The 27401-nt window shown below is 41.0% G+C and overlaps 1 protein-coding gene across 2 annotated transcripts in view; it reads right to left on the bottom strand.

Moving 5' to 3' along the window:
• ITGA6 (integrin subunit alpha 6) overlaps positions 1-27401 on the bottom strand; it is an 87948-nt gene that overhangs the window by 11383 nt on the left and 49164 nt on the right. For both annotated transcript variants that reach the window (XM_061435270.1, XM_061435279.1), the window contains exons 6-23: positions 26568-26778; positions 25673-25866; positions 25442-25530; positions 24619-24737; positions 19087-19185; positions 18772-18833; positions 12894-13054; positions 12577-12720; positions 10095-10210; positions 9777-9966; positions 9599-9682; positions 9423-9502; positions 9191-9268; positions 9001-9103; positions 7434-7607; positions 5722-5820; positions 5514-5624; positions 5316-5414 (exon numbers count right to left, since the gene is read on the bottom strand). In XM_061435270.1, coding sequence (XP_061291254.1) covers positions 5316-5414; positions 5514-5624; positions 5722-5820; positions 7434-7607; positions 9001-9103; positions 9191-9268; positions 9423-9502; positions 9599-9682; positions 9777-9966; positions 10095-10210; positions 12577-12720; positions 12894-13054; positions 18772-18833; positions 19087-19185; positions 24619-24737; positions 25442-25530; positions 25673-25866; positions 26568-26778 — 2213 coding nt within the window. The remainder of the gene's footprint in view (positions 1-5315; positions 5415-5513; positions 5625-5721; positions 5821-7433; positions 7608-9000; positions 9104-9190; positions 9269-9422; positions 9503-9598; positions 9683-9776; positions 9967-10094; positions 10211-12576; positions 12721-12893; positions 13055-18771; positions 18834-19086; positions 19186-24618; positions 24738-25441; positions 25531-25672; positions 25867-26567; positions 26779-27401) is intronic.

A 27401-nucleotide genomic window follows, 5' to 3' on the forward strand; every position in this document is an offset into this window, starting at 1 on the left:
AACAAAAAAATTGTTTTGCTTGCATTAAAATCTAGGCATTTCCACAGGGATGACCTGTGCATGTGAACCTCATCCATCATGTGTCCAGAGGAAAAGGGTTTAATTCTGCTGATGCATTAAATTCCATCACCAGTGAGGAGTGCTGAGACCACATGAGCTTTCCCCCAGCCAAAGCTGTTTCCCTAAATCACTCTTTAATGTAATACACTCCACTCTCATTGAACTTTAGTATAAGATACTCACCCAGTGAAAGTATTTTTGTTATCTTTTACAAAACTATTAAGGAAACCATCCCCTTAGTGAGTATTCTTCATATTAGAAATTCATCTTATAGAAGAATCCACATCTCAAGTCCTTCTCTGAATTTAGAACCAAAAAATGAAAATCTCCTCCACCCTGAAGAATAACATGCCTACTTCCACTTATCACACTCTTTCTCATTTTTGGCAGGCAGGAAGTTTACCCACTCTCTTCCTATTCCTTAGGAATGAAGTTCAGTTTAGTCGCTCAGTCGTGTCCAACTCTTTGTGATCCCATGAACTGCTGCATGCCAGGCCTCCCTGTCCATTACCAACTCCCGGAGTCTACCAAAACCCATGTCCATTGAGTCGGTGATGCCATCCAACCATCTCATCCTCTGTCATCCCCTTCTCCTCCTGCCCTCAATCTTTCCCAGCATCAGGGTCTTTTCAGATGAGTCAGCTCTTCACGTCAGGTGGCCAAAGTATTGGAGTTTCAGCTTCAACATCAGTCCTTCCAATGAACACCCAGGACTGATCTCCTTTAGGATGGACTGGTTGCATCTCCTTGCAGTCCAAGAGTCTTCTCCAGCACCACAGTTCAAAAGCATCAATTTTTCGGTGCTCAGCTTTCTTTATATTCCAACTCTCACATCAATACATGACCACTGGAAAAACCATACCCTTGACTAGACGGACCTTTGTTGACAAAGTAATGTCTCTGCTTTTGAATATGCTGTCTAGGTTGGTCATAACTTTCCTTCCAAGAAGTAAGCGTCTTTTAATTTTATGGCTGCAATCACCATCTGCAGTAATTCTGGAGCCCCCAAAAATAAAGTCAGCCACTGCTCCCACTGTTTCCCCATCTATTTGCCGTGAAGTGATAGGACTGGATGCCATAATCTTTGTTTTCTGAATGCTGAGCTTTAGGCCAACTTCTTCACTCTCCTCTTTCACTTTCATCAAGAGGCTCTTTAGTTCCTCTTCACTTTCTGCCATAAGGGTGGTGTCATCTGCATATCTGAAATTATTGGTATTTCTCCCGGCAATCTTGATTCCAGCTTGTGCTTCTTCCAGTCCAGCGTTTCTCATGATGTACTCTGCATAGAAGTTAAATAAGCAGGGTGACAATATACAGCCTTGACAAACTCCTTTTCCTATTTGGAACCAGTCTGTTGTTCCATGTTGCTTCCTGACCTGCATACAGGTTTCTCAAGAGGCAGGTCAGGTGGTCTGGTATTCCCATCTCTTTCAGAATTTTCCACAGTTTATTGTGATCCACACAGTCAAAGGCTTTGGCACAGTCAATAAAGCAAAAATAGATGTTTTTTCTGGAACTCTTGCTTTTTTGAAGATCCAGCGGATGTTGGCAATTTGATCTCTGGTTCCTCTGCCTTTTCTAAAACCAGCTTGAACATCTAGAAGTTCATATTGCTGAAGCCTGGCTTGGAGAATTTTGAGCATTACTTTACTAGTGTGTGAGATTAGTGCAATTGTGCAGTAGTTTGAACATTCTTTGGCATTGCCTTTCTTTGGGAAGGAATGAAGTGGGGATATGTAAGTACAACCAGTAAGAAACTTCCTCCTTCCTTGGCTGAATTCAACAAATCTCTCCTGGTTCACTCTCTCCTGTGTTCATTCAGTCATGTCTGACTCTTTGGGACCCCATGGACTGTGGCCCACAGGCTTCTCTGTCCATGGAGTTTTCCAGGCAAGAATACTGGAGTGGGTTGCCATTTCCAACTCCAGGGGATCTTCCTGACCCAGGGGTTGAACCTGAATCTCTTGTGTCTCCTACATTGGCAGGTGGATTCTTTACCACTGCACCATGTGGCAAGCCCCACTCACTGTCTCCTAGACCATGAAATTCTTAACAATTGACACTATCTTATTCAATTTTGCTTCTCTAGCACTTTTGTGAGGAAGGCTTCTCTGGCACTGCTGCAGTACATCCATGGTTAATTGGCTTGTTAACTGGATCAATTTAATTGCTGCTAAAATTTTAGTAACCATCTTATCTGGTTCAGTTGGGTGACCAGCTCTCCCTGACTTTTCTTATAACAATATCTTAAATATGTTTTATTAAGAAATGAACACAGGTGGGAGGGAGGTTCAAGAGGGAGAGAACATATGTATACCTATGACTGATTCATGTTAATGTTTGGCAGAAACCAACACAATTATGTAAAGCAATTATCCTTCAATAAAAAAATAAATATTTTAAAAAAGAATTGAACACAAAACTCTTAAAATTGGTTGGGTTATAAGGAAACAAAGATTTTTTTATCTTTTTAAAGCCAGGATTAGAGTAAAAGCAATGGGAAAACATATCAACATTAAGACCAAAAGACAAGGCTGAATTATTCAACCTCCTTTGCTTCATGTCCAAAGAAAAATAGTCTAGACACTGGAAAAGACAGAGAATCAAGATAAAAATGAAATTGAAACCCTCAGTAAGTGAGGAAATAAAAAATGAAGGCATTTTGACACTTGAATTAAGTTTGAAAACTTTAGACCACACCCCCAAACTGCACCTTAAAATTCTAAAGAAACATGCAGATATGACAGCTGAGCTATTATATCTCAGAAATCAGTTAATAGAAAAGGTAACAGAAGACTAGAAATTAAAAAGTCTCTGTTTTAAAAAGAAATGGGTTCCAGATATAAGACTAATTCATTTTCAAATCTACCAATTATTAAATAAACAAAGTAGTAGTATAGCAAAGATTCCAATTCCCATTAGTAGGCATGGGCTCTGAAAGCCCTGAGAACATGAAATGCCCAAGAGAACCTCATTGTCTAGACAGCATGGCCTTCAGTTCCATCATCTTCAAGAAAACAAGAGCACTTGATGAGAAGTCATAAGCCCAAGGTCTGGTCTTACCTCTACCCCACATGCTGGTCCTGTGACCCTGGGGGACAGACAACCTTCCCTGGACTCAAGTTTTCTCATCTGAACTTGAGATTTGGGGACTTAATGGGGAGCAAGTATTACAGAGTCAAAGAATAGCGGCCCAGAAGCCAGAATGGCATAGATTTCAATCCAGGACCCCAAATGACATCCCCTGTCTATGCCTGCTTCCTTTTGTGTAAAGTGGGTACAATGTCTACCTTGGCATTCTCCTGCAGTTTAAATGATAGTGTATGGGTAAAGCATCTAGTAGATGGCAGACATTTAATTAGTGCTTTATTAATATTAGTTTCTTCCCTCTAAAGTTTTCTTCTCTTTGAAGCTCAGTGAATCTCAGGATTGCTGATTAAAGCTACATAAAGTTATAGCAACTGCCTTTAGTCAGAGAGGCAGAGAAAGGATTCTCAGGAAGGGTGTGGTTTGACAGTCCTTATGATGCCTTATTAGTAAGGGTAGAGGAACTTCCCTGGTGGTCCAGTGGTTAAGAATTTGCTTTCCAAAGCACAGGATATGGGTTCAATCCCTGGTTGGGGAACTAAGATCCCACATGCCAAGGGGCAACTGAGCCCACATGCCACAACAAGCCTGCGCACAAGGAAGACTCAGTGCCCCCTAAAAATTAAATTAAATTTAAAAATTTTAAAAAGATGTAGAAAGGTAGGAGTAACCTGCAAAGACAACATAAGGTCAAGGTGAGGGAACATCCTGGTTAAGTATGGGACAGTCCCGGTTTACACCACATGCCCAAGCATCCTGCCCCATTTAGCACTTGCCCAGACAAATGTTTGTATTCTAGTTGAGGTGGTAAATTTTAATTAAGGGTCACTATATTCCAGAAACCAAGGTCATCAGGGAGACACACTGGATTTCAGCTGGTCAAAGGACTGAAGCCTAGACATTTGCCTTAAGTACATCAGTAGATCAGCTTTAGGACAGTCATTCTTCTCCATTCACGCTCTTTTGCAAAACACTCCCACATGTGACCTGCAGTCATTTACTTTGAGAGCCTGATACAAGTCCCTATGGGGCCAGACCCCCCCACCCCCAACTAGGAACCCTTTACTATACACAAGCTTCTGCTGCTAGTCCTGGTCAACAGTTTTCTTAATTACCTGCATGAAAACACCCATGCTTCTTGGTTTTAAAAAGATAAAGCTTGCAAGGAAAGAAAGTTATCAGAGAATAAATGATCAAGACTCAAAATTACGCTGTAAGCCCAAACAACAGATCAAAAGTAAACCACACAAGATGTGAGGATGCACTTAAAGGCGTGTATTTACATTTTAAAAAACTGCTCAAGGGTGTGATGTGGGAAATATAGTTTGACAGCACATTCAGATGAAAACACCTGGAAGTTTCAGTAGAACACAAACAGAAAAATAGTAGCTGCCAGAAATGCAAACCATCTTCAGCAACCATTTAGAGACCACATTTTAGGCTGAACTAACAGAAGCTGGGAGGCTGTTGAAGGTAAAGTTAAGCTGAACTAGGCAGACCACACGTCAGCTCTCCTTCCTGGAGCTGGCCCAGGAAGAGAAGAGATCTGGAACCTGTGCAGCTGCATCGGGCAGGACAGATAATTGAAGAGCTGGGTGGTCAGCTTTGAAGACAGTAAGAGAGATACGTCCAAGAAAGCATGACAATTTCCTTCAATTATTTCAAAGGCTGCTACATGGCCGAGAAGGAGGACTTATGTTGGGACTTGTTCCAGGGGGCATAATCAGGAACTGATCTTAGAAGATTCAAGTCTCAGTCCGTATATAGAGATGGTTTCTAATAACTGCCACTGGCCATACACGCCAAGAGCTCCCCCATAGCGCAGGAGGTTACCATCAGTAGGAGTATGCCAACATTGGCCTTGGCATGAGAGGCGGTACAAGATGTGGGATCTTTAGACTTAGGAGGTGCACCCCTCCTCTCCTTGAGCCAACAGCTCTCAAGTCTGTCCCATCCACAGCAGAATGAGATGACCCGAGTCACGTCTTTCTTCCATGATTCTACTGAAATACAACTTGGGGTGGGTACCACCTTAAGACATGACCTACTTTCTCTTTAAAGGGAGTATCAGTGCCGTGAGAGACATGAGTCCAGAACAGCGTGTCCTCAGGCCATGGGCGTGGGGTGGAGGAGAGAGAGCAACTAAGTGAAGCCCATGGAATCCTAACCTGAGTGCCTGCGTTGGGCAGCTTGATATTCTCGGTGGCGGCAATGACATCAATGGAAGCCCGCACGAGAATGTCCAAGTAGTTCATCTTGGAGTATTCCTGTTTGGAGACAAAGTGAGTGAAAGCGTGAGTGAAAAGAGAAATGGTCTAGCAGGTGGCAGACGGCTTGGGGGACACAGCCTGCAGTGGGGGTCACACCTCCAGAAACGTGCTGTTCCATAACCTCGAGCGCAGGACCACGGAGGCCTTGCTGTCCAGCCCTCGCAGCGGGCACTTGATGTTCACACAGTTCACGTTCACGCTGCAGTTCTGGGGAGAAAAGAAGAACAGGACTTACAGCACCACGGTCTGGGGAAGGCCTTCCCGCCACCCCCTGGAAAACTCCCAGCTCTTGAAAAATACTCACAAGGGTCTGATATTTTCTTTCAGAAAATAAAGAAAATTTTCTGCCATCATCTGTCTGTCTTTCGGCAATTTCTCGTTTCCTTCTTGAGTTGTGAGCCTCCTGAAAAGAATTACATCTGAAATACTTCCACCAAGTGTAATTTGTGGCATTACTGTACAAATCTCCAGAGCACACCCTTCCAGATTGTGCCAAATTCACGACTGATAATCCTCACCTTTCTGCCAGCACCAAGGTGCATAAATAATTTAAGTGTAAGATCACAAAGTGTTAATTACCAACCTCACTTCAACTTTATTTTTCAAGGTAATTTTCTTTCATTCCAACCTTAAAACTCAGAGTGAGACAAAGGCTTCCTTTGTTCTGCTGTCTCCTCACCAAACTGTGAGCATCCTGAGATCAGGAACCAGTCTCATTCCTCTACCCCTAAGCACTCAGATCGGTACCTAACGTAACTGTAAAAAGTAAGCACATCCTGAATGAGTGACACGGAATGAGGAAAAGGGAAAGTAGAAGAAGATCAAGCATGGTTTATTCAAAGGAGAATACTGAAAACTAAGCCAAGGAAGATGCTTTAAAATTTCATTTTTCAGACCTCCCCAGTGGTACAATGGATAAGAATCCACCTGCCAATGCAGGGGACACAGGTCCAATCCCTGGTCCGGGAAGATCTCACATGCCTCAGAGCAACTAAAGCGCATGTGCCACAACCACTGAGCCCACGCTCTAGAGCCTGCAAACTGCAACCAGAGAGCCCATGTGCCTGTGCTCCACAGTAAGAGAAGCCGCTGCAAAGAGAAGCCACGCGCAAGGAAGAGTAGCCCCCGCTCACCACAACCAGAAGAAAGCCATGAGCAGCAACAAAGACCCAGCAAAAGCAAAAATAAATAAATCAACTGCCATTTCTCTTAAAGATTAGGAATAATGGACCATCTTGTTTCTCCAAGTTGATGAATATAAACCACCAACTATGAACACTGGTCATACCCAGTCACCTTAGAATTTAAAAGAAGCAGACTTGCAATAACAAAGCAAGTCTTTATCAAAATGGAGCAAAAATGATAGACTAGATAGTTACTTAAGTGTGGAGCAGTACAGAGAGAGGTTAACAGTGCAGGCTTTGAAAACAAGCAGGGCTGTGCATGAATGCACTGCCCTCATAACTGCTGAGTGACTCTGAGAAGGTTAATCTCTCTGATTTTCAATGTCCTCATCTCTGAAATGGTGGGGATGAGAAAAATACCTCATCAGACGATCAAGAGAATGAAATGAGAAAATGCAAACCTAATGCTTAGCATGGTGCTTGAGACATAACAAGTACTCAATAAATATTTTCTATTTTAAAAAGAATGAAAAGTCTTCAAGGTCACTTGCTAAGGTGCCAGTATGTTCTGTAATGCTTGATTCCACTGGGAGTTAACATTGGCTGGCCCATCCCCAGGGCATGTCCTTATACGTCACACTGGGCCTTCAAACTTCAGAAAATGTCATTTGCTTCAACATGCACAAAATGACCCTGACTTATATGCCACAGTGGTCCCTAATCAGCAGAAATCCTCAGCCTGACTTGGTTACTCACAAGAAAACAGAAACTATGACACCAAAGGAAAAAAAAATTCAACATGCCAGAATGTCAGTTTCCCAAGGCAAGCAATGATTTCCCCTTTCTCTTATATTAACATCTATGGAGACATGAGACAGATGCATCAACATACCGTTAGCTTCAGGAAGTTTATTTCACCCTGTGGCTCACAAGTTATTTTTTCCAATCCTTTTGATTCTACTTTCACCAAATAAAGCAACCATTTGCCATTGCTAATTTCTTTTGGCCACTGGATATTCAAGGTTGCTGTGCCGAGGTTTTTAAGAGGTTTGCCCAAGTTAATTACCTGTTAGAAAATAATATGTATTATCTCAGTGTAATTCTCTCAACATAAAATTAAGTTAAGCAGTTCCTATTGCCAAGAAAAAAAAGCCAAAATATCTGGCATAATCCAACAATAAAAGCACAGGCTCCAAAAGTGGACTTTGGATAGGGCATCCAAAATAGAGATTTGTGTTTAAAGATTCTTGTCAATAAAAATAGGGGGGAAAAAAAGATCAAAGAGAAATAATTGTTCCCTCAATCCGGGATCAACTTTTGTGTGCAACAGAATCTGCCAGGCTCTCAAAACGCCCAGGGAGAAGTCACGTGTGTTCTTGTTTCGCTCTATAACCACTCTGCCTGGCAGGTGACAAAGCCACTGTGGTGACAGTGCAGTCATAACCTGCTTCTGGGGAGCCCCACGTACTGCAAATGAAGCTGCCTCTGTCCTGACCACAGGGCGGGGGCTTGGGATAACACCTGAGAGACCCAGAGGAGGGCCCTTCTGGCAGCCATGAACCCATGAGTCCAAGCTGGGGACGGGGCAGGGAGCAACTCCGTGCAACAGAAATCAAAAGAGTTTGTATGAAAGACTGCTCCAGAACCCACAGACCTCTTTGCAGCCACATCTGCATAGGTGCCATAATCACCACCACCCACTAGCTGTCACAGTTCTGTCTAAAGCTAAGAGATGCTTTCAGAGGAGAATTCCACCTCTTCATCCTCCTAGAGTCAAGGGTGGACCCATTTTTGCTATTTCAGACTTTCACCTCAACAACAGTCCCTATGCTTTCAGGAGTGTGATTTGAGCCACAGACCTGAACCTGCATATGCGTTATGAGTCACCTCTGTACCTTGCACTTATGTTCATTTGACTGGACTTAAGAGCCACTGTGACCACCTACTTTGGAATGGGTCAGAGCAATCATTAGTCTTCCTTATGGGTACACGTCAAACCCACATTCACCATCACAAAACTGTGCTTGGGAAAGGTCAGTGAACATTAACCATAAGCAATAAGAGAGATGACCTTATAACAGAGGAAGAAATAAATCATTCACACATTCTAAAGCCAAATAGCATTTTGAGATTTTTGTTTTATAGACAGACTCTGGGGAGAAAAAAAGCGAGTATTTCTTTGTCTCAACACCACAATTATTATTAATACATTAAAACTCCCTAAGAAGAAAAAGACCAAACTGAATTTGATTCTGAACAAAGTCCTATGTTGAATGAAGTTGTGGTTCTCCATTCTGAAAGACAACTTTTACACTAAGCCAGTATGCTGTTTAAAAACTGGCAAGCTCTCTTTATCATGCTTATTTATTGTTACTTATTAAAACTACATATTCAAGATCATACACAGCATACGTTAGCTTCTGATACACAGACTGGAAGGGCCAACTGCAACCACTTACCCTGAACTCGTACTCAATTAAACTTCCCACGTCCTCTTCAGATTTCATCGCTTGCTCACCAACTACTGTACCTCCAAAATACACCTGGGAAGGTTTAGCAACCCTGTTAAATTAAAAAACACCAGTTTTAGTGAGAATTGTAAATGGTTCTTTCAGACACTGATTTGTTATGCTAAACACAAACACTTACCCGGAGACCGATAAAAGCAGTTCAATAACCACTTTTGCTGTAGCTGTAATTGAAGCCAAATTATCTTGATTGCTTGTTCTGAAAAAATGAAAGGGAAACAATAGGGTTTTATTGTAACAGTCAGTTTTCTCATTAAATTACACTCCTTTTATGAGTTAGATAAAGGCCAATTCATTGACTGGCTGTGTTTTCACGAAATGATTCTGAATGGAAGGTTGAAAGAATCTCTTACGTTTCCAACTTCAGATTAATATCCAGATCTGTGGTGTCAAAGGTGACCTCAGTTGTACTTAAAATCAAATAAAAAGTAACCTAAGAAACAGAAATAGCTGTTACCATAGGCTGAACATATTGACACTGCAATGGTATTTTAAAAATTAAAATACAGTATGTAAAGGCATCACCTACACTGGAATTTCTTTTAAAAGGATTCCCAAGCTCACAGTCTGCTTGTGAGCCATTCTGGTTGGCAACACAACTCAACTGCTTCTCCTGTAGTAGAAAAACAGACCAGATCACAAAAAATTCACTTATCAGGCAATGTTGTTTTTTTTCCCCCTCCGAGCTGGTCTCTTAAAATACTTACAGGGAAAGCCCTCAGTTCTCTATATGCAGAGTAAGTCAGAGTGTCTGGAAAAGTGGCAATGAGTTTAGCTTCGTGAGCGTCGTCACCATCTTTGGTGGGATTCTTTGGGTTAGAAGGGCTGTTCGTCACTGTTATTTCTAAAGCAATGTCCTTCTGATCTTTTAGAACTAGTTCTGGTACACCTTTGTGACTATTACAATAAAAAAAAAAAAGGAAAACAACAAAGTTCTCAATGGATTTGCAATAACCCTTCACAAAAAGCCACTGCAAACCCAGGGACATTTTCCATTTTTGCTAGTACTACAGCGCAATTCTTACATTGGTAAATAAGAAAACTTGTCCTGATTTCCTTCTCGGGTACAAAATTTATACTCTAGCTTAAGGTTGCTGTTACATATGTTGTCGTCTCCACATCCCTCTTTTAAGAAGTGCACCTGTAGGAAAACAAAATTGTAATTTACACCATGTAGGACTCTAAATAGGTGACTGTTTCCATACAGTTCATCTCCCATTGTGACAATTACCATAGCAGAATTCAAACTACAAACATACTTTGCATCGAACGCCCACTCTGTCCTTTAATGAAACTGTGTTTTCAGAACACTTTGACCAAGGCAGTGAGATGCTATAGGACAATAAAGAGTAAGCCTGGCTCAGCTGTGTGGCTTTGGGCCAGTCACTTAATCTTTCATAGTCTAGGTTTCAACACAGGAGACATGGGGATACCACCACCCTGCTACACAGGGTTACTATAAGAATTAACAACAATAATGACAGTACTACCTAACACGTGACTACGTATTTAAACTCATGCAATCCTCACAAGGGACTATGACGCATATACTGTTCAGAGACCCATTGCACAGATGGGGAAACAGAGTTCAAGGTTAGGAAAGCAAAGGGCAGAGTATCTTGTACTATGCTAAGGGATGCTTGATAATCACACTAATCAATAATTAGGAAAATGGTCTTCTTGCTTTTTATGTTTAACATGACTATGGAGCCTGTGTATATGGGAATACACAGAAGAAATATTAATGTAACAATAAGTGACATTGACAAGTACAACAAGACTGTATATTGTGACCTTGCTTATTTAACTTATATGCAGAATGCATCATGTGAAATGCCGGGCTGGATGAATTAGAAGCTAGAATCAAGATTGTCAGGAGAAATATCAACAATCTCAGATATGCAGATGATACTGCTCTAATAATAGCAAGTGAAGAGGAACTAAAAAGTCTCTTGATGAGGGTGAAAGAGGAGAGTGAAAAAGTTGGCTTGAAACTCAACTTTAAAAAATCTAAGATCATGGCATCTGGTCCCATCACTTCGTGGCAAATAGAAGGGGGAAAAGTGGAAGCACTGACACATTTTATTTTCTTGGGTTCCAAAATCACTGTGGATGGAGACTGCAGCCATGAAATTAAAAGACACTTGCTTCTTGGAAGAAAAGCTATGACAAACCTAGTCAGTGTATTAGAAAGCAGAAACATCACTCCACCAACAAAGGTACACAGAATCAAAGCTATGGTTTTTCCAGTAGTCATGTACTGATGTGACAGCTGGATCATAAAGAAGGCTGAGCACTGAATAACTCATGCTTTTAAACTGTGGTGCTGGAGAAGACTCTTGAGAGTCCCTTGGACAGCAAGGAGATCAAACCAGCCAATCCTAAAGGAAATCAATCCTGAATATTCACTGGAAGGACTGATGCTGAAGCTCCAATACTTTGGCCACCTGATGCGAAGATGCAAAGAGCTGACTCATTAGAAAAAACCCTGATGCTGGGAAAGACTGAAGGCAACAGAAGAAGGGGGCACCATAGGACTAGATGGCTAGATAGCATCACTAACTCAATGGACACGAATTTGAACAAACTCTGGGAGACAGTGGCAGACAGAGGAGCCTGACGGGCTGCAGCCCATGGACATGACTTAGTGACTGCGCAAGTGACATTGAAAGTGTACTGAAAAGCACATAAGGAACTACACTTGATGGCAACAAATACTGCGATGTGCACGTGTAGGCATGAGCCTAACTCATTCATGAAAAGCTTCGTCAGTGGGCCACCAGAACCAGTGCCTCAGAGCGGACACTCCACTACCAACTATATTTTGACAAGTATAAAACATTAAATCAAGATGTCACCGGTCCCCAGCCTAATCCTGCAGATGCAGGCATCCTAAACCCTAGCAAACAAACACCCACCACTTCAATAAGAGGTATACAGAAAGGCACACCATATAAATTTTACTTGCTAAGATTACATAGGCTACATTAGACACTAAATTTTGACTATTTCATTCTCATATATTTCAGTTGTGTCTGACTCTTTGCAATCCCACGGACTATAGCCCACCAGGCTCCTCTGTCCATGGGGATTCTCCAGACAAGAATAGTGGAGTAGGTTGCCATGCCCTCCTCCAGGGGATCTTCCCAACCCAGGGATCAAACCCAGGTCTCCCGCATTGCAGGTGGATTCTTTACCATCTCAGCCACCAGGGAAGCTCATGAGAATAATAAGTTTTGTCAATTATAGTCTCAGTAAGTCTCAATGACCAGAAATTATTAAGAAAAACAACTCTCATCTCCAAATTGTATTCTGTAGGTTTCTATATCCATTGTTTACTTGGGATGCAAATTTTCTCCAAACTATACATATATTAAAAAGCTTATTTAATATACAAAGGAATGGCCTTTAGGGCAAATCAGTCACTAGTCTATTGCCTTCGGAGATGTTTGATTTAGCATAATAAAATGGAAAACAGTTAGTAAAATGAAAATCAGAAATACTTACATCTGTATGAACAAACTTGGGTTCATTTGAATTTAGAATTGGGAGAACTTCTGGAAGCGAATTCACTCGCCTCCGAGTGCTTGGCTCCTGGATCTCCACTGAAGCAGTTATGGGAATGGGACGCAGTTTATCTCTGATGTTTTCCTGAAAAGAATGCAGAGACACAGTTGAAGCATGCTATAAACACTACCAGAGAACTCCAAAACAATGCTTTCCTTTGTCCTGGATAATGTGTTGCTAGTATTTATATAAAAGGTCACATCTACACTTGTGACCATGTACCTGCATGACAGAACTGATCTGCCTGCGGCCCTCACCTGGAGCCAGAGGGTTTCCTCCATGCACGCCTTCTGTTTCTGTCTGTTCAGAGTGAGCTCTTGCGAATACTTGGGCTCAGAACCTTGGTTTCGAAACTGAACTCTTGACGACAGCCCAGATTTTCTTCTTTCCTTTTCAGCCTCCAGAGTGCCCACAATGGCTAGATGAAATCAACAAAATCACAGGAACTTAAAACGTACTCATACACAACACAGCTATAAGTACACTGAGTTTGTTTTTTATATATTTTAATTCCTCTTAGAACATTTTTTTCTCATTGCCATGGTTTTCCTTCATATTTCCTGGCAATGTACATTCTGACTTATGAAGTTTCAAATCTAGCTGTCCTTTCCTGCCCATTACTGTGAACAATTTTTAAAGCTACATTTCCTTTGGGCCACGTGGGGGAGCTCGAGAATAAGTCAAAACCTCAGAGAAGCGTTAAGAATCAGTTTCACTGCATTTCAAGAACTCACAAGACTACGACACAGGAGGGCAGCCAACCCTGCAGAAGGACCTAAACTGACTCCCTCTTCAACAGTCTGCTGCTTAAATTCCAAAAAGGCCTCTAGATCAACAGCAGCTTCTCCTGTGTGGTGTCAGGAACGCAGATCCTCAGGCCCAGCCAGACTACTGAACCCGAGGCTGCATTTAGTAAGATCATCAGGTGGTTCTTATACACATTAAAGCGCTCATAAAGAATAATTGTCTAAAAAAGGAAAAACATATTAGAGATGGAGATGTCTTGATGAAGAATTTAAAGGTAAAACATACTTCCTTTCAGTGGTTAGAGGGCCCCTTTGCCCATTAATAAAACTCCCAGAATCAAGGTTTCCACTTCCAAAGCCCCAGAGGGCACATCCTACTTGTGATTACCTACACTAACAGAGCTCAGAGATAAGCTATGATTTGGATGATCAAAATCTCATTTCTTAACTTCAGAAGGAATTCTTTGCCAATTCACTGGATATAGCTGCTATGTTTTAATACTTAAATGACTTACATTTATTAATCACTCACTAACCATCCCTGGTGGCTCAGATGGTAAAGCATCTACCTGCAATGCAGGAGACCCGGGTTTGATCCCTGGGTCGGGAAGATCCCCTGTAGAAGGAAATGGCAGTCCACTCCAGCACTCTTCCCTGGAAAATCCCATGGATGGAGGAGCCTGATAGGCTACAGTCCATGGGGTCTCAAAGAGTCAGACACGACTGAGCAACTTCACTTTCACTTTCAACCATCCTTCAACTACAAGGATATCAAACCAGTCTACACTAAAGGAAATCAACACTGAATATCCACTTGAAGGACTGATGCTGAAGCTGAAGCTCCAATACTTTGGCCACCTGATGCCAAGAGCCAACTCACTGCAAAAGACCCTGATGCTGGGAAAGACTGAGGGCAGTAGGAGAAGGGGCAACAGATAATGAGACAGTTAAATGCCAACACTGAATCAACGGACATGAATTTGAGCAAAAGCTGGAGACAGTGGAGGACAGAGGATCCGGGCATGCTACAGTCCACGGGGTTGCAAAGATTTGGACTTGACTTAGTAACTGAACAACAACAAAAAACCATCAGAAGGGGCTTCCCTGGTGGCTCAGTGGTAAAGAACCCACCTGCAATGCAGGTGACACAGGTTCGATCCCTGTGTTGGGAAGATCCCATGGAAAAGGAAATGGAGATCCACTCTAATATTCTTGCCTGGGAAATCCCATGGACAAAAGGAGCCTGGCCTGGTGGCTACAGTCCATGGGGTCACAAAAGAGAAGGTTATGACTTAGCAACTAAACAACAAAATCATCAGAAGGGAAAGCAAACCAGTGTGTCCAGGGTCAGAGAAGCCAGCCTCAGGGAAAAAACCTGCTCCAGAAAATGAATCCATGTTCTAATAATCACATTAGAGTTTGGAAGGGACCTTTTTGCAAGCACCTAATACCCTCTACTTACACATGAAGAACTGGAGACCCACAGAACTAGGTGACCGGCCCAGAGTCCTATAGCAAGAAACGGAGTCAGCTCCTTTTGTGTAACAAACACAAAAGATAACTGCCTTATAAAGCCTCTTAGATGTGCAGGTTCCCACTTCCCTAGGCTTCTGCCAGCTGGACCACCCCGCTCTTTTTCATTTTACCTCTCCTTCATTGCCGGGCTACCTCTACTCCTCCTTCAGATGTCAATGTGGATGCTACTTCCTCCAGGAAGCTCTCCCAGTCCCTCCTGGAGGGTCCGACCGTATTCTATTTCTCTTATCACTACACTGGAGAAGGCAGTGGCACCCCACTCCAGTACTCTTGCCTGGAGAATCCCATGGATGGAGGAGCCTGGTAGCTACAAGTCCATGGGGTCTCGAATAGTCGGGCACGACTGAGCGACTTCACTTTCACGCACTGGAAAAGGCAATGGCAACCCACTCCAGTATTCTTGCCTGGAGAATCCCAGGGATGGAGGAGCCTGGTGGGCTGCCATGTATGGGGTCGCAGAGAGTCGGACACGACTGCAGTGACTCAGCAGCAGCAGCGCTACACTTAAGTCTGCTGTGCTGTGAATGCCCAATCACTTTCTCAGGAAAAGCCGCTCCAGAGACCACCTCCAGCTCTTCACCATTGTATTCCCCAGCAACAGCACAACATCTGACACAAACAGGATAGTAGACCATATGAACAAATACATCAGCACACACCCAACGCGCATTTGCACGCACACACATACAGTCATCATCCTTGTGCTGAAACAATGGCTGTTCCCATATGTAAAACCAAAATTTAGAAACAACTGTTTCAATAGTAATTTCTGTGTCCATCTGAAGAATTCTTAAATGTCATGGCTGCCAAATGGAATGCGCCTCCATTTTAGGCCCTCTGTGAGCCTTGACATCATCCATTTATCAGTGACCTGCTAACTTCACAATGAACCAGACGAAGGCTCACATGCTGAGTGCCCCTCATGCCAAAAGCAGGGGAGTGCGTGGGGGCATTAAAACCATTTATCTACCAAACCCTCTCCAACCTTTTCTGACCCTCCAGACAGTTCACATCATCTTAAAATCCTTGCTGGCCACCTTTGCTGACCTTTGCAGGGGCAAGCCAAGTAGAATAGTCATTAAGGCTCAATTATAAATATCTGTAAGTATGGAACACTATATCCAAGGACTGCTGAGTTAAAACAGCCTAGCCGAACAATAAGCTCACACACTCGGACGTGGGGAACAGATTTTAGATGTATTAACTCTTGCAGCTTTGTGCAAGTTCTGCTTTATTTGACTTAGAATTTCCCAATACCGTGGAAGCAATGGCAATAATTTCTCTTTCAATTTCTTCAGAGAAAAAAAGTTCTTTCTAGAGTGAAGTGAAAGTCACTCAGTTGTGTCCGACTCTTTGCAACCCAGGGACTAAACAGTCCATGGAATTCTCCAGGCCAGAATACAGTAGTGGGTAGCCTTTCCCTTCTCCAGGGATCTTCCCAACCCAGGGATGGAACCCAGGTCTCCTGCATTGTGGGTGGATTCTTTACCAGCTGAGCCACAAAGGAAGCCCAATCTATAGTGGGCTATTCATAAATACTTGGTTAATGTAGGGGTAGTTATAGAAAATTAATATACATGGCATCAAGGGCAGCATTTATGCTAAAAGGAAGTTTGTAATTTATTTTGTATAAATGATTGATCTGAGGGAAGGTAAGAAATGTTCTGATGAGATTTCACATCTTTGGCAAACAGTGTGGTTTGAGAAGATGACCAATAGAATAAAAACATGTTTCCCTTCCCTCTCCCTGCCTAGTCTCTGTCTTTCCTGGTCTCTCTAGACTGCTTCCAGACACAATGGTAAAAGGCCCCACGATCCAAGCCAGCAAGTGGAAGGGACCACAGTTGGGTAAAAACAATACAAAATCTGAGAGGGTGAGAGATTGGGAGAAATCATAAAATATGTTCTATTGCTGAAAGCCACACAAAGAACAGTATTTTCTATACTCAGTAAAATACCGGCTACTTCAAGAGCAAAGCGAAAGGCCACAGCTCCCCTGGGGGTGGAAAGTCCTAATACATGCACACCATACTGCAAGGTCTGCAGAGCTCATGGAGCGACCACAGAGTGGGAGGTGGCCCAGAAGAAGGGGCCTAAAAAGGTGAAGGAGATGAAGAAATCTCCTGAGGACAGTTTAAAATCTGGGAAGAGGAAGGCCAAGTGGGTTTATGACAGCATGGATTGGGTGAAGGCAGACTATATATGAAGTTCTGGGATATTATAGAGGGATACCTTTTTTTCATAAAGAAAAGAAATACTCAAGGTAACATGGAGAAGCCTTGAGAAAACTCATTCCATCTCAAAGAGGAGTAAAAACTGAAAACCTTGAGAACCACCCTGTCTTTCCAGAAAGGTTTCCTTGGTGGCTCTGCTGCACTGGTATACCTAGCCGCTGGGACCACGGCTGACCCAGGAAGGAAATCACCTTTGCTCTGTACTTCCTCTTTGGGGAAAAGATGTCTTTAGATTCCTAGGCCCCCCAACTTTACTCTGGCTTACTCCTGAAGAGGTACAGCTGCTACTAAAACACACCAGAGAAGGCCTCAGTGATCATCACTATTGTGAGAGTATCAGTCCAGGTTCAATGCACGATACTGGATGCTTGGGGTTAGTGCACTGGGACAACCCAGAGGGATGTTATGGGGAGGGAGGAGGGAGGAAGGTTCACGATGGGGAGCACATGTATACCTGTGATGGATTCATTCTGATATTTGGCAAAACTAATACAATTATGTAAAGTTTAAAAATAAAATAAAATTTAAAAAAACAAACAAAAAAAATTTGTCAAACCCTGTGGCAAAACTCCTGTCTTTCTTATTAAAAAAAAAAAAAAAAAAGCGAAGTAGAATAAGACCTTATGAATGACAACCTGCTTTCACCACCTTGAAAAAGAGAAACTCAGTCATGTCCAACTCTTTGCGACTCCATGGACTGTACCCTGCCAGGCCCCTATGTCCATGGAATTCTCCAGGTAAGAATACTGCAGTGGGTAGTGATTCCCTTCTCCAGGGGATCTTCCCAACCCAGGGATCAAACCTGGGTCTCCTGCATTGTAGGCAGATTCTTTACTGTCTCAACCATCAAGGAAGCCCTTTCACCACCTTATCTCATCTGAACTCTGCCACAATCCTATGTAGTTAATTCCCACCAGAGGCATTTACTTTTAACTGATAGGAAAATAAAAACTCAAACATTATGGGATTAGCTCTGTGTTGAAGCACGGGATCCAGGAGAAGAGCCCAAGTCTCTGAGTTCAAGCCCAGTCTTCAGGTCCCCCCGGGCCCACCCTCAGGGACACAGCATGGGTGTTCTGGACCACAGAGGCCTCTGGGAGGGGACCCAGCAGCGAAGAGACTAGAAACTGACAATTTATTCAAGTAGGACTCGGGCTCCCGCGGTCACTCTTCTACAACCACCACCCGCCACCTTACAACCACAAAACCACCCTGCTTTCCAAAGACAGACATGGAGGAAACGGTTGTGGCAGCAAATGAGTACTTATCCAAGGCATTCATTCTGCCCTAAACCATCTGCTCTGGAAAATTCAAATCGGGACCAAATGCATTTTTTTCCTCTTGTGCTTTACCCTCCTGATTAAAAAGATGACAGACAGACTTAGTTCTTTAAATCAGAATTTATGGACTCATGTTGGCCATTACAGTTTTGTTCGTCTAGTTATTTATTCAGAACTTTTCAACCTGGCAGACAGAAAAGATCTAATTTCAGTTGATTCACTGTGTTGTACAGCAGAACCTAACACAACATTGTAAAGCAATCATACTCCAATTAAAGAAAATTAAGCAAAATAAAGATGTTCAGATAAGCAAACAAACAAAAAGTACTAGGTACTTACTTATTGAAGGATTGTAACCGGTGGGTTTAGCAGTATATTCAAAACAGGCCTTAACCTTGAGGCTGTACAAAATCAAAAACATAGTCATTAAGAAATGCCTTACTGCCCTGGAAAAAAAAATCTCAACACATTCCTCATCCTCATATCCCCCCAGGGATGACTGATGAGTAAAATGTTATATACCCACTTGACAAGATTCCTCTTCCCTTTCCCCATTTCTCTTAATCTTCCCCATGGCTCCTCGGGGCAACGGGGTCACCATAAAGCAGAGATATGAAACTGTGGGGGAAGAGTGGATACGGCGCAAATGCTCACCATATCCCACTAGGCGCCCCACAGAGCGTTTTCTGACGGAGATCAATTCTGTTGGGTGTTACTGTGATGGTTTGCTGAATATTAATCACAGGCCGGGATCTGAAGACAAAGGAGAAGACAAGCTCAGCCTTTTGCTATCTGGATGTAAGATGAGCTCACGCACTACACAGGCATCCTCAGATGCTGCATCTTAAAAACCACAGGAAAAACTGTTTCCCGATGATATTCCTGCTCCCCCGTTGCTAAAGAAAATAGCTGTTAACAGACATAATTTAAAACATGATGACGTGATACTTATAAAACTGTTTAAACATGACACATTCAAAATTATCAATTGTTTTATATTAATAATTTTAATATTAATGGAGTTTTTAAACTGAAAGAATAATATGGGCAATATGTAAAAAGTTCCATAGTTTTCAGGTGAATATGTCTCATCCCCACCCAAATTCTCAAGGAGCTTTGCATGTCCTTCCAGACATATCAGTCTGGTTCAGTTAAAAATACTATTTAAAATTAAATATAAAACAAGCATTTCTTTTTAAGTGGGAGTTTTTCATGCTTATTGGTCTGCATGTTGCTTTTTCTCATTCACATTTCAGAGGTCTTCTCATATCTCTACACACAAATCTAGTTGTTTCTCACAGCTGGTGGTGTTGCATATACCAATGGAACATCATTTATTCAACCAGTCCCTTAATCGGTGGACATTTATAATTCTGTAAGGCTTTCAGCTGACAAACATCCTTGCATATACATCTATGTACATGTATGTGTCCTAAGTTTATTCATCTGTTTATCTGTAGGATAAATTCTTAAGCAGAATTTCTGAGTCAAACAATATATGCATTTTTAATTCTGGGTAATCTTGCCTCCCCCTCAAAAAAAGCTCCAAAAAGGTTATACCAACATACATCTAACATTCTGGGGTGCTCACTACCAGGATTTCTACACATATGTGCATTTTAGTACTCTAGGCAAGTCCTGACCTTACAGGTCCCCATCTTACAATATCTGAGCTTCCTATCCTCCCTGGGACTCTGCTATCTCCAACCTCACGTGCTTGCTAGTACTGACCACAACTTTCCTACCGCCACAATATCTCTATAAGCAAAGCCTGGAATCCTTTATCCTTTCCTATCTCTGCCTTAACCCAACCTCACAGACACACAAGCAGCAGAATCCTACACCTTTAGTCCTTCTCACCATGTAAAATCATCATCTTTCTCCCTTATATATTCTTCCCTACCCGCCACAGCGGGTCACCAAGGGCCTATGGCTTGATCCCTGCACCACTGGCACAGGAACGCTAGGGTGTGGCGGTTGGGGTGTGAAAGGGCTGGGCAGGCGGTACACCTCCCGCCTCTGGCACTCCCCACATGAACTCAGAGTGGCTTCTATGGTTCCATTGCCACAGGGATTCAGTCACACTGACTTCGGTGGGTTTGTGGTAAACCCAGCCATCCTGGAGAATAGTGTTCCACAGGAAAATGTATTCCAAATTCCTAAGGGCTAGTCTGAACTTCTGGAACCAATCTGTCTGTAGGCCAGACAGAGCGTGAGTACCTTCATGGGGAAGGCAGGAGCCAATAAAAGGGCAAATGATGCTCACATTTTTTTCATTTCCCTTTATCTTAATTGTTTCTCTTTCTATTGTTATTTTACACTGGAGATACTGCAGGTTTGGTTGCAGACCACAGCAATAAAGCAAAGACTGCAATAAAGGAGTCACTTGAATTTTTTGGTTTTCTATAAGTTATGTTTTCAGTATACTGTAGTCTATTAAGTTGCAAGGGAATTATGTCTAAACAATGTACCTGCCTTAATTAAAAAATATGTTATTGCTAAAAAAAAAGTGCTAATCAGCATCTGGGCCTTCAGGAATTCATAGCAGTAATATCCAAGATCACCATAATTAAAGTAATAATAAATGAAAAAGTTATAATAATAATAAATGAAAAGTGTTACAAGAATTACCAAAATGTGACAGAGAGATATGAAGTAAACACATGTTGGGAAAATGACACCTTGCCACAGCCTTCAATTTTTTAAAAAACAAAAAACTGCCACAGTATCTATGAAGTACAGTAAAACAATGTGCAATGAAATGAGGTATGCCTGTAGGTATGTTTCTAAAGTTTTGAGAGCATATTTAGAAGGCAAAAAGTTCATAAATGTTTTAATACCAGTTGCTACAGATGCTAGAGTGTTTTACATATAATAGTACTAAGGCTTTGGTACGGCATACATTTCAAAATAAATATTTTAACACACACTTCTGCCTAAATCCTGTTTTTAAACATACAATATACACAATTTTCAGAGCACATTATATATGGAATCGTAAAAATGCCTTTTAACACATAAAGCAAATCTTACTGCTCAGCTGTCTTGTGTTTAATTGGCATTTACTTATTAAGTATCATAGTACTAGCATGATTTAGTGGAGACTGACATTGGGAAGATTTAGGTACCATGCCCTGCTCTCACAGGATCCAGGCTCAAAAGCACAGGAAAGTCCTGGGCTTCTGTTTTTATTTGTAAAATAGGAAAGTTATCTTATTAGCAAAGGCTTTTGAAATTCATTTTCATACTATCTATGAGGAAAGAAGGAACATGTATAGAGGATTCACAGTCAACCTACTTATGGGGACAGGAAAGTAAAGGTATTAAAATATCAATTACATACAGATACAAATATTTAACTGGCTAAAGACGTTATCTTCTGGGAAAGTCTTGGTAACCAACTTTTGTTACAGGAATTCAAGTCTTCTTGACACCAGAGGTATGTATCTCAAACTAGAAGTTCAAATTGCTTTTTGATGGAAACTGCTGAAGTAATCAAATGTTATACTATACTCTTCTACCTTTTAAAAATGTTGACTATTTTAAGGTTAATACCTAACACATGAACAGAGAGAAACAGGCATATAAAGGCAGTAACAGACATACATTCAAACTATTTTTTTATCTTCTTCCTTTGGCCTAATATTCCAGATACATTTTTCTCCACTTACTTTCACATGTCCCACTTTTGCCATCTGTAATGTCTCTTCTGGTTCTTAGCTTTCTCATAAAATGACTTTCATAGATCTTGCCATTTAACTAGAAGACTATTTTTCTATAGTATTTTATACCACATTATATAAATGCACAGTATATTCTGTCTTTTTTAAAGTAGTATTATCCTCAAAAGTATCCTGGTGTCATTTTATTATCCGCAGGGGTTTTGGTTAGTATACTCTTTTAGATATAGAGGCTACATCTACGCTTGGCATCCTTCCAGAAGAATACAGAGCAACGACAGTACCAAGTGTACACATGACATACAGATTATTTTTCGTTTAGGGTTTCACTGAACATCGCTGCCCATTTCTTTGAAAAAATTCTTCAGATAAAAATGACTGTAAAGCCAAATAGTTTTTTTAAAAAACAAACAAACAAAACCAATGAACCCAAATGGTTCATTTTCACCAATGATCAAAGAACTGCAAATTCAATCAAAAGATGAGATCACACCACAGTGGCAAAAATTAGATTCATCCTGTTGGGTGTCAGTAAAGGTGTGAGAAAATGGGCCCTCTGGTAGGTTGCTGCTGTGAACATAAATTGCTACAACATTTCTGTGGGTATATGTAAGGGTTTCCCAGGTGGCTCAGTGGTAAAGAATCCATCTAGCTGCCAATGCAGGAGGTGAGAGTTCAATCCCTGGGTCAGGAAAATCCCCTGGAGGAGGAAATGGCTACTCACTCCAGTATTCTTGCCTTGGAAATCCCATGGACAGAGGAGCCTGGCAGGCTTCAGTCCATGTGGTTGGAGTTGGAGACTGACTGAGTATGCATATACACACATGATGAATACAAAAATGTGCTAACCTTGATCCCAGCAATTCTATTTCTAGGAATTTTTCTTTAAAAAAAATCCATTACATGGAGATATATATACAATACACCATCTAACACACTGTTTATAATAGCTAAAAGTCACAGACTATCTAAAAATTCCATCAACCAAAGACTCATTAAATGCGTATTATGGAATAACATTGAGCTTTTAAAAAGAATAAGATTGATATATCTGTATTAACAAGGAGAGAAAATGGAAGAGGTTGATTTTTACAAACCAGAATAGAGGAGAGCAGTTACAGTACGGCTGTTTGATGATACCCTAGAAGTGCAGAGAGACTCAAAACTATTAAAAGTTGTTTGATGGAAGGAAAGAATATTGGAAAACTTGCACTTAACTGCAATTCTGTATTAACATTTTATAAAAAAAAACAAAAAAAAGAATGTGCTACTTTTTAAATTAAAAAAAAAATGTTTTGCACAATTTTTCCTGGCAATTTCCAGCAGTGATGGAATTGTTGGGATAAGGCCACTGAGACACAGCTGATGGGCAAACCGCTGCAGCCTTTCTGGAGATCATTTTGGTTGAAGGAATCACAAGTCTTAAAACACACATGTGCTTCAACTTTGCAACTCACTTTCAGGAAGTTATCTTAAGGAAATAATCTAGGACATGAAGAAAAGTAAGGATGCTTACCAGCTTTGTGTATCAAGGAAGTAAACCACCAAACCTGGAAAGCAATCTAACTGTCCAATGACGGTATGCTGCTGCTGCTGCTGCTGCTAAGTCGCTTCAGTCGTGTCCGACTCTGTGTGACCCCATAGACGGCAGCCCACTAGGCTCCCCCGTCCCTGGGATTCTCCAGGCAAGAACACTGGAGTGGGTTGCCATTTCCTTCTCCAATGCATGAAAGTGAAAAGTGAAAGTGAAGTCGCTCAGTCATGTCCAACTCTTCGCGACTCCATGGACTGCAGCCTACCAGGCTCCTCCATCCATGGGATTTTCCAGGCAAGAGTACTGGAGTGGGGTGCCATCGCCTTCTCCAGTATGACAGTATGGCAGTTGTTAAATAAACTATGACCCAAAATAAACAACCCAAAATTTGTTAAATAAACACATGACCCATATGATGTCTCAGGCAACCGTTAACTTCATTTCAGAAAAGTACTCAATGACAGGGAAATAACCCACTATGCGTTATACTCACTCACAGAAAAAGGCCACTATTCATTTCAAACCAGCAAAAGCAGGTTACAAAACTATATGTATATTACAATCTCAATTTTGTTAAACATAGGTGTATATTCACAGGAAAAAACCTAGAAGGATATAAACCAAAATTTTGGAGTTTCTTAATAGATGGTAAAATACAGTACATTCATTTCCTTCTTTAAATTCTTTATACGATCAAATTCTTTGTTTCAGTTTTTATAAATGTAAAGGTAAAAAATTTCCACCAGTTCTGACCTTTTAAAAAAATTAGTTCAAAATTATACAAAGACTTTACAAAATAGGTTTTTATTACATTGTTGTACTACTCTCAAGAGAAAAAAATATTCAAAACTCATACAAGACTTTGCCTTTGAAGTACAGTTGTTACAAATTTCAATTCAAAATGTCAAAAAAAACCAACAACTCTAGTATAAGCAGATTTACCAAACAAGCTTAAAGCAAGAGATTACACACCTGAAAATAGTCACCGAATCTGAGAGGGAACCAACAGCAACATCAGGGTAGGAATTTCTATCAAGGTCCATGTTTCCAGCAATTGAATATCCAAAAAAGGGTGATTTACCCTCAAGAACCTGAAATGAATAGGGCATCAGAACGGACACCTGGCTACTAAAATAAGCCTTTTATTTATGCTTTGAAGATAAGTCTCTTTTGAACTGAAGTTAAAGAGTTTACTTACAAATTATATTAAATCACAACTGAATTATAAATAAGCATACACATGATCAAACATTTCATGCATTTTATTTTCACAGAAGTTACCTGATTTATGTTGTATCTCAAAAGACAAAGAGAATTTTTGATAACCTTATGTACCATATTAAGTCAATCAGTGTATTTCAAACCAAACTTCTCTTCCTGCCCTCCAAATGTCTTATTTTCCTCTAAAGCAATTTTTAGATTTTGGTATCTGATTCTCTATGCAATTACAATCATCTCTTATGTTTGTCCAGTTTCATCCCTTCTTAATATGCTACTAAAGGAAATATATCACATTCCATCTCCTTATGCTGCCAGGGTAGAACAGTCTTTTCCTTTGGCTTAGTTGGATTTTTAATTTACCAAAGAAATTTTACAGTTTAAAACAAGCAGCTCATTGCATTTAAATCTATTTACAAGCTATTTTCTAATACATATTTTTATAAAACCAAAGTTCATACAATTTTAGATTTGTAAGTAACACATGATTAGTGTGAAAATTCACGTAAATCTAAACAATCCATTGGAAAGAAAACTACTGAGACCTTAACTATAGAAATCCAAGTTATCTGGTTACCTGTGTTGGTTTGGTATTTATTCCATTCGCAGATCCATGGTAGATAAAAACCTTCCCCTTACCATCATAGGGTGCTCCAACCGCAATATCTGTTAACAACACCATGTTTTAACAAACGTCACATTTTAAAAGCATTCCAATACAATGTTTTAAAATATGTCATGAGCACACACTATTTTAGACAATCACATAATCTATAAATCATGACCATTTCACAATCTATTTCTCTACCTGGGTAGCCATCTTGATTAATATCACCAATATTTTTGACTGCAATGCCAAACATAGAATCTTTGGTTCCATTAAGACGAATCGGCTTGACGTTATTCCATCTGCCTTGCTGGTTAATGTAGACATACGCTGCACCTCCAACTTCTCCACTTCTATCAAAATACTGTGGGGCTCCAATAACTATATCTTGCCACCTGAAAACATAATGAGGGGAAGAACTGTGAACCACTGGCCAAAATACCAGCAAGCTTAGGGAGAATCCCACATGAACGGGTACTAAGGACACAGAGATACGATAAAAAGGACCTCAAATCTGGAATTTATATCTCATCAATTGAAGTATTTTTTTAAAAAACTAGGTAGCCTCTAATAACACCCAAAGGAGAACATCAACAGTAAGAACTTGAAGCCAGTTTCCAAGTTACAACTATAGTGCAGAGAGACTCCCAGTGAAGATTGCACTCCCTTCCACCTTTGACCTTCTACCCAAGACCCAGATTGGCACCACCCACCACAGACCTTTTTATCGACTTTGTCACCAATCCCTACTTTCAACAGGACATTCTGGCTGCTCCAAAATCCCCTTAAGACACCACAGAACAGAACCACGTAGGTGTCATTTTTTTTTTTTTAGTTAAATTTTAACTCTCACAGACCCATGATCCTAGGACATAGTAAAAACTGAAGACTGAAAATGTAATCCTACATCCTAGGGAGGGTAACGAATGTCTGCTACCAAAATATAAGTGAGGAAGACTGATGGGATGGTAAAAATTTGGCAGCGGAAATATCCTTTCCATCAACTAACCTGGAAGGGTATTCCCTCTCAACACCTATAGCAGCCAGAGCAGCGATGAGCTCTTTGCAAATGTAAAATAACCTCAGCGGCTCTTACCCGTCTTTGTTGAGGTCCACCACTGCCACGTCATAGCCAAACGAAGAAGCCAGCCCTTCCCCATCAAATATGTGCTCAGGGAGAAGGTGCGCAGACTTCAGGTCTCTTTTAAGCAAAACCACCGCTCCACTATGATTGGCTCTAGGAGCACCAGACACGAAAGTGATCTCATCTTTGGAAACAATACCTTTCCCCGAGTCCAAAGAAAAGCCTAGAAAAACAAAACATGGTACTTATCAACTCTTGTTTTTCAGGAGGTATCTAACACTGGTTACTTCATCACTACCTGTCGTTTCCCACCACTCTCCTTCTGACCCTCCCCACCAGCTATCACATCTATGATAAGAATTACAGAACCAAGAGATTTGACTCAAGCACAAAATAGTAGGTATTTCCCTGTTAAGGCCTTTTAAAAAAGCACCTGTGCTAGTTAGCATTTGTGTAACTTCAATCATGAAGCATACATGCTACTTAAGAATCAGTTCAAACTCCATTCCAATACTGAAACTGCTGTAAAAGGAGATCAAGCTAGATACTAAATTATCCAGGGAAAGTTACATCCTGTACACCAAGATGCAACCTGACACAGCATAACTGAGTGCCTATGGGTCTTGCTATAATGCAGTGATTAGTAACTTGTATATTCATCAATCTCTTTGGTCATCAGGCAATAAAAGAATGCTAACAACATTAATATACCACAGCCAGCATTTTACTCCTTAGGGCCAACTTAGTTCTCAGACACAAACATGCAAACAAAACCATGACTGATGAGATTTGAGAACCTAGCGTAAACAATAGAGGTGAGCAAGTTGTCATCTGTATCAATTACAC

This window comes from Bos javanicus, chromosome 2 (assembly GCF_032452875.1).
Source record: "Bos javanicus breed banteng chromosome 2, ARS-OSU_banteng_1.0, whole genome shotgun sequence".
In the NCBI taxonomy this organism is placed as follows: Eukaryota; Metazoa; Chordata; class Mammalia; order Artiodactyla; family Bovidae; genus Bos; species Bos javanicus.